Raw genomic sequence first — 8,357 nt, forward strand, 5'->3', positions numbered from 1 at the left:
CATAGGGATTCCCCTGTACTAAGCACAATTCAGCAGGAACAGCCCCCTAAGTTTGCCCATAGCCTGTACAGAGAGATACCATAAAACTATGGCACATAGGGATTCCCCTGTACTAAGCACAATTCAGCAGGAACAGCCCCCTAAGTTTGCCCATAGCCTGTACAGAGAGATACCATAAAACTATGGCACATAGGGATTCCCTGTACTAAGCACAATTCAGCAGGAACAGCCCCCTAAGTTTGCCCATAGCCTGTACAGAGAGATACCATAAAACTATGGCACATAGGGATTCCCCTGTACTAAGCACAATTCAGCAGGAACAGCCCCTAAGTTTGCCCATAGCCTGTACAGAGAGATACCATAAAACTATGGCACATAGGGATTCCCCTGTACTAAGCACAATTCAGCAGGAACAGCCCCCTAAGTTTGCCCATAGCCTGTACAGAGAGATACCATAAAACTATGGCACATAGGGATTCCCCTGTACTAAGCACAATTCAGCAGGAACAGCCCCCTAAGTTTGCCCATAGCCTGTACAGAGAGATACCATAAAACTATGACACATAGGGATTCCCCTGTACTAAGCACAATTCAGCAGGAACAGCCCCCTAAGTTTGCCCATAGCCTGTACAGAGAGATACCATAAAACTATGGCACATAGGGATTCCCCTGTACTAAGCACAATTCAGCAGGAACAGCCCACTAAGTTTGCTCATAGCCTGTACAGAGAGATACCATAAAACTATGGCACATAGGGATTCCCCTGTACTAAGCATAATTCAGCAGGAACAGCCCCCTAAGTTTGCCCATAGCCTGTACAGAGAGATACCATAAAACTATGGCACATAGGGATTCCCCTGTACTAAGCACAATTCAGCAGGAACAGTATATTAAAGTGAATGGAGGCCAATTTCACTAGAAGACACCTAATGCTACTGTTTGCTCAGCACATTATACAGCAGGATGTACTAATAAATATTGGAACAGAGGGTGTGGGAAGATCACTTACAGAATAAATAAATCCTCTTCACAGGAATTGCAGTCTCCATCCACTTCCTGGGTGTACATCAGGAGCTGCCTGTAGGGAAACAGCATGTTATATTAACTCTCTCTTCATAGCACACAGTAAGCTGTACCCCCAGGGAAACACTATGGCACCTCCCGCCCATATGTATAAATACAAATATACAGAGAAGGAATGTTCTGGGCACACAATAAGCTGTACCCCCATACTGTACTGTCTAAGGGAAACACTATGGCACCCCCTACCCATATGTATAAATACAAATATACAGAGAGGGAATGTTCTGGGCACACAATAAGCTGTACCCCCATACTGTACTGTCTAAGGGAAACACTATGGCACCCCCTACCCATATGTATAAATACAAATATACAGAGAGGGAATGTTCTGGGCACACAATAAGCTGTACCCCCATACTGTACTGTCTAAGGGAAACAGTATGGCACCTCCTACCCATATGTATAAATACAAATATACAGAGAAGGAATGTTCTGGGCACACAATAAGCTGTACCCCCATACTGTACTGTCTAAGGGAAACACTATGGCACCCCCTACCCATATGTATAAATACAAATATACAGAGAGGGAATGTTCTGGGCACACAATAAGCTGTACCCCCATACTGTACTGTCTAAGGGAAACACTATGGCACCCCCTACCCATATGTATAAATACAAATATACAGAGAAGGAATGTTCTGGGCACACAATAAGCTGTACCCCCATACTGTACTGTCTAAGGGAAACACTATGGCACCCCCTACCCATATGTATAAATACAAATATACAGAGAAGGAATGTTCTGGGCACACAAGAAGCTGAATAAGGAGTCAGAATGGAAGATTCAGCTCTCACCTCTGGTCATTGAGTCGCCGGTACTTCTCTTTATCTGAGCTGTTGACCCGCAACAGCGGCTGTAGGTGCTCTCGGTGGGTTTTCACATTTTGGTTGTCCACATACACATCATAGAGATCCTGCTTCTGCTCGAAGATCTTTTCAGTGGTGCCTGCGGGAACATCACCCAAAAGAAAGGGGAAAGGTTACAAACCGGCCATTAAAAAGTGTCTACTGTATATTCAATTTTATTTTATTACTTCTGTAGGTTGGGGCAGTACAGAGGCTGTTCCTGCTGAATTGTGCTTAGTACAGGGGAATCCCTATGTGCCATAGTTTTATGGTATCTCTCTGTACAGGCTATGGGCAAACTTAGGGGGCTGTTCCTGCTGAATTGTGCTTAGTACAGGGGAATCCCTATGTGCCATAGTTTTATGGTATCTCTCTGTACAGGCTATGGGCAAACTTAGGGGGCTGTTCCTGCTGAATTGTGCTTAGTACAGGGGAATCCCTATGTGCCATAGTTTTATGGTATCTCTCTGTACAGGCTATGGGCAAACTTAGGGGGCTGTTCCTGCTGAATTGTGCTTAGTACAGGGGAATCCCTATGTGCCATAGTTTTATGGTATCTCTCTGTACTGGCTGTTCCTGCTGAATTGTGCTTAGTACAGGGATCACAAGTGGATTATGGGGGTTTAGGGCCACAATACAAAGAGGAAAGAGCAGGAGATACTCACAGGCCACGTAGGAACCTTCTGCATCGAGAGTCTGGATATCGGCCACACTGACGTAGAAGAAAGGTTTGGACTCCGGGGCTGTCGCTCCGATTCCGGGGAGGGTGACATTGGCCAGGCAGCAACAGCAATACACTGCAGAGCCAATCAGAAACAGGGATCAGGCAGGCAGGTGGTTAATGGGCAATAGGGGCAGAACACATGGGTATTATAATACTGTAGTGGGAAGAAGGAAACATTAAAGGGGAAGTTAAAAGTCAATTGTTTGGCCTATGGCACATGGTGTAACCTCCAATTGCCCCCCCACCACTTCCTGCCCCATTAGGAGCCCCTATTCACCTCGATAGCAGACGACTCCGACGGGCGGGGGGGAGAATATGAGGATGCGCTTCCGCAGCAGCGCGAACTTCCACAGGACGAAGATCTGCTCCCCGAAGAACTTGATGAACTGGGACATGCAGCCGGCGGGGTGGGTGATCTGGATACGAGGCAAATCAAAGGCCATTAAATTCAACTGCCCCCCCATAAATACACCCTGGCACGAGGGGTACGTGCATATACATAGGGATCCATGCAGGGAGATGTAGTTCAACAAACACAGGGGGTATAAAGGGAATATCTCTGACCTTCATCTCGGGGTACAGGTGCTTGTGTACAGAAGGCAGCCAATGGGAGGTGGGCTGGCAGGTTTGGGGGGCCACGGGCAGGACCCCCTTCTTGTCTTCGTAGAAAGCCTCTAACGGGGTGTAGTGGCCGGGGAGCTCCAGCTGGTGCCTGGGGGGCGAGACAGAACTTGGGGTCACAGTCGCCCTCGCTATGGCACCCACAGGGTTAATAAGGGTCACAAGCAGTAACCCCTTCCCTGCCACATCCCGTTACCCAGCACCCCGGCCCTTCCCCCGCATGTACTTCCCTTGCCCAAAACCCCTCACCGTCTCTTTAAATCCTCACCCCCCAATAGCCCCCTCAACCCTTACCAGCACCCCAATTACTGCCACATTCCTCTCTCCTGCGCCCCCACCCTTAAATCCCCATTAAACCCCCTACCCCTACATCTATCCATGCTCCAGCACCCCAAAATCTACCCCCCACCCCTAAAGCCCCATTACACCCCCTACCCCTACATCTATCCATGCTCCAGCACCCCTAAATCTATCCCCCACCCCTAAAGCCCCATTAAACCCCCTACCCCTACATCTATCCATGCTCCAGCACCCCTAAATCTACCCCCCACCCCCAAAGCCCCACTAAACCCCCTACATCTATCCATGCTCCAGCACCCCTAAATCTACCCCCCACCCCTAAAGCCCCTTTAAACCCCCTACCCCTACATCTATCCATGCTCCAGCACCCCTAAATCTACCCCCCACCCCTAAAGCCCCATTAAACCCCCTACCCCTACATCTATCCATGCTCCAGCACCCCTAAATCTACCCCCCACCCCTAAAGCCCCTTTAAACCCCCTACCCCTACATCTATCCATGCTCCAGCACCCCTAAATCTACCCCCCACCCCTAAAGCCCCTTTAAACCCCCTACCCCTACATCTATCCATGCTCCAGCACCCCTAAATCTACCCCCCACCCCCAAAGCCCCACTAAACCCCCTACCCCTACATCTATCCATGCTCCAGCACCCCTAAATCTACCCCCCACCCCTAAAGCCCCATTAAACCCCCTACCCCTACATCTATCCATGCTCCAGCACCCCTAAATCTACCCCCCACCCCTAAAGCCCTTTCTTGTCCCCATCACCAGAACCCTCTGCCCCATATCCCCTCAAAATGTCTTTGCTCCACAGCACCCCAAAAAAACCCTGCAATCCCCAGCACCCCAACTCTAAATCCCTCTCCTGTACAAAGGCCTCTAACCCTTTCTTACTCACATTCTCCCCCAAAATCCCTTGCAGCACCCCATCCCCTTCCCCCAAACCCTCATGACTCCCTATAACCTCTCCTCCACCCAAATCTCAATACCCGCCCCCTGACCTATCATGAAACCCCACCCCCTTCCCCCAAAACCCTCATGGGTCCTTACAGCCTCTGCTCCTCCCAAATCTCAATACCCGCCCCAACTTATGAAACCCCACCCCCCTTCCCCCAAAACCTTTGACTCTCTATAACCTCTGCTCCACCCAAATGTTATTATCCACCCCCTGACTTATGAAACCCCACCCCCTTTCCCCGAAAGCCCTCATGACTCCCTACAGCCTCTGCTCCACCCAAATCTTAATACCCGCCCCCTGACTGAAACCCCACCCCTTTCCCCAAAAAATCCCTCACGACTCCCTACAACCCCTGCTCCACCCAAATCTTAATACCCGCCCCTTGACTTATCATAAAACCCCACCCCTGAGTTATGAAACCCCACCCCCTTCCTGCAAAACCCTCATGACTCCCTACAACCCCTGCTCCACCCAAATCTCAATACCCGCCCCCCGATTCACCATGAAGCCCCCCAAGAGCTGAACTCACCGCACTTGGTTCTCCAGGAAGTGCATGTAGCGGTAGAGGAGGGTGTAGGAGGGGGACAGGATCCCCACGGACTTCATGCGGGCCCCCCGCTCCAACTCACTCTCGACTGGCATGTTGGCGAAGCAGGCGAGTCCGAAGAAGCCCCCTTTGCGGAAGTATCTATAGACGGGTTGGAAAGGAGGGGGTTAAACTCATATTCTGGCAAAACCAGTGTGAGCTAAAGGGGAACTAAACCCAACACTGTAGGAACATGTCATTCCAAGTAACTGTCACTTCTCCTTCAGATCTGTTGGCTTCTGCTACATTGAGTCACGAGTCAGAACCAGCAGCAGAGAGAACAAACAGCCAAGGAAACTGCTTATATTTGGCTTTATATCCCCTTTAATTGTCCTGCACTGACAATGCAACTGAATAGCTTTTGCTTCTCAGGGAAGAATATTTTATGGGATAAGGCACAAAATTAATAAACCCGCGATGACTAGAGATACGGTCTGGGAGAGGGGGATTCTGGGTAACGTGCCCAAGTGTTTATATAAATCTCTCAGTAATGAAACCACCACGAAACATTCCAGAAACGGGATTTACTATTCTAAATGGGGTAAAAGCGCCCAAAAAGGGAAAATATTCCTTTTTTAATTTTGTTTTCCATTATTAATTTGTCACTGGAATTAATGCTTGCTTAGTATAGTTATTCCCCTGTACTAAGCACAGTTCAGCAGGAACAGCCCCCTAAGTTTGCCCATAGCCTGTACAGAGAGATACCATAAAACTATGGCACATAGGGATTCCCCTGTACTAAGCACAATTCAGCAGGAACAGCCCCCTAAGTTTGCCCATAGCCTGTACAGAGAGATACCATAAAACTATGGCACATAGGGATTCCCCTGTACTAAGCCCAATTCAGCAGGAACAGCCCCCTAAGTTTGCTCATAGCCTGTACAGAGAGATACCATAAAACTATGGCACATAGGGATTCCCCTGTACTAAGCACAATTCAGCAGGAACAGCCCCCTAAGTTTGCCCATAGCCTGTACAGAGAGATACCATAAAACTATGGCACATAGGGATTCCCCTGTACTAAGCACAATTCAGCAGGAACAGCCCCCTAAGTTTGCTCATAGCCTGTACAGAGAGATACCATAAAACTATGGCACATAGGGATTCCCCTGTACTAAGCACAATTCAGCAGGAACAGCCCCCTAAGTTTGCTCATAGCCTGTACAGAGAGATACCATAAAACTATGGCACATAGGGATTCCCCCGTACTAAGCACAATTCAGCAGGAACAGCCCCCTAAGTTTGCTCATAGCCTGTACAGAGAGATACCATAAAACTATGGCACATAGGGATTCCCCTGTACTAAGCACAATTCAGCAGGAACAGCCCCCTAAGTTTGCTCATAGCCTGTACAGAGAGATACCATAAAACTATGGCACATAGGGATTCCCCTGTACTAAGCACAATTCAGCAGGAACAGCCAATAATTATCACTACAATATTTCTCCGCACTCACATGAAATCAGATTGGACACGGTGAGAGCCACTGGCCATTGACTTGAACTCCACCCCTTCCAGGTCTATGTCGTGGGGCCGACACCATTCTACAATGTTTCCTGGGGGAATAAGGGAACAGCTGGTTAGACATGAAGAACTGGATCCCAATACACAAGCAGCCCCTCCCCCTGGTCATATTCTCTTTAATCTCCATTGACATTTAACTTCCCCTTTGATCCACTGGATGAAGATACAGATCAGCGAGTCCATTATCCCTCTGTCACTTGACATGTCACACGGCCACCGGGGGGAGGCGGCTACCAAACTGATCTCTTAGGCCGCCCATACACCCTAGGATTTTAGTCTTATATGGGTAGGAGGTGCCATAGTGTTTCCCTTAGACAGTACAGTATGGGGGTACAGCTTATTGTGTGCCCAGAACATTCCTTCTCTGTATATTTGTATTTATACATATGGGTAGGGGGTGCCATAATGTTTCCCTTAGACAGTACAGTATGGGGGTACAGCTTATTGTGTGCCCAGAACATTCCTTCTCTGTATATTTGTATTTATACGTATGGGTAGGGGGTGCCATAGTGTTTCCCTTAGACAGTACAGTATGGGGGTACAGCTTATTGTGTGCCCAGAACATTCCTTCTCTGTATATTTGTATTTATACATATGGGTAGGGGGGCCATAGTGTTTCCCTTAGACAGTACAGTATGGGGGTACAGCTTATTGTGTGCCCAGAACATTCCTTCTCTGTATATTTGTATTTATACATATGGGTAGGAGGTGCCATAGTGTTTCCCTTAGACAGTACAGTATGGGGATACAGCTTATTGTGTGCCCAGAACATTCCTTCTCTGTATATTTGTATTTATACATATGGGTAGGAGGTGCCATAGTGTTTCCCTTAGACAGTACAGTATGGGGGTACAGCTTATTGTGTGCCCAGAACATTCCTTCTCTGTATATTTGTATTTATACATATGGGTAGGGTGCCATAGTGTTTCCCTTAGACAGTACAGTATGGGGGTACAGCTTATTGTGTGCCCAGAACATTCCTTCTCTGTATATTTGTATTTATACATATGGGTAGGGGGTGCCATAGTGTTTCCTTAGACAGTACAGTAGGGGGGTACAGCTTATTGTGTGCCCAGAACATTCCTTCCTGTATATTGTATTTATACATATGGGTAGGGGGTGCCATAGTGTTTCCCTTAGACAGTACAGTATGGGGGTACAGCTTGTTGTGTGCCCAGAACATTCCTTCTCTGTATATTTGTATTTATACATATGGGTAGGGGGTGCCATAGTGTTTCCCTTAGACAGTACAGTATGGGGGTACAGCTTATTGTGTGCCCAGAACATTCCTTCTCTGTATATTTGTATTTATACATATGGGTAGGGGTGCCATAGTGTTTCCCTTAGACAGTACAGTATGGGGGTACAGCTTATTGTGTGCCCAGAACATTCCCTCTCTGTATATTTGTATTTATACATATGGGTAGGGGGTGCCATAGTGTTTCCCTAGACAGTACAGTATGGGGTACAGCTTATTGTGTGCCCAGAACATTCCTTCTCTGTATATTTGATATATACATATGGGTAGGAGGTGCCTAGTGTTTCCCTTAGACAGTACAGTATGGGGGTACAGCTTATTGTGTGCCCAGAACATTCCTTCTCTGTATATTTGTATTTATACATATGGGTAGGAGGTGCCATAGTGTTCCCTTAGACAGTACAGTATGGGGTACAGCTTATTGTGTGCCCAGAACATTCCTTCTCTGTATAT

The 8,357-nt window shown here is 47.7% G+C and overlaps 1 protein-coding gene across 1 annotated transcript in view; it reads right to left on the reverse strand.

Moving 5' to 3' along the window:
• The window catches only part of dennd11 (DENN domain containing 11), a 28,782-nt gene that overhangs the window by 3,356 nt on the left and 17,069 nt on the right, over window positions 1-8,357 (reverse strand). Inside the window, exons 2-8 of the mRNA XM_031898537.1 lie at window positions 6,579-6,678; window positions 5,066-5,224; window positions 3,220-3,367; window positions 2,933-3,071; window positions 2,597-2,728; window positions 1,881-2,031; window positions 1,010-1,078 (exon numbers count right to left, since the gene is read on the reverse strand). Coding sequence (XP_031754397.1) covers window positions 1,010-1,078; window positions 1,881-2,031; window positions 2,597-2,728; window positions 2,933-3,071; window positions 3,220-3,367; window positions 5,066-5,224; window positions 6,579-6,678 — 898 coding nt within the window. The remainder of the gene's footprint in view (window positions 1-1,009; window positions 1,079-1,880; window positions 2,032-2,596; window positions 2,729-2,932; window positions 3,072-3,219; window positions 3,368-5,065; window positions 5,225-6,578; window positions 6,679-8,357) is intronic.

This window comes from Xenopus tropicalis, chromosome 3 (assembly GCF_000004195.4).
Source record: "Xenopus tropicalis strain Nigerian chromosome 3, UCB_Xtro_10.0, whole genome shotgun sequence".
NCBI classification, from domain to species: domain Eukaryota; kingdom Metazoa; phylum Chordata; class Amphibia; order Anura; family Pipidae; genus Xenopus; species Xenopus tropicalis.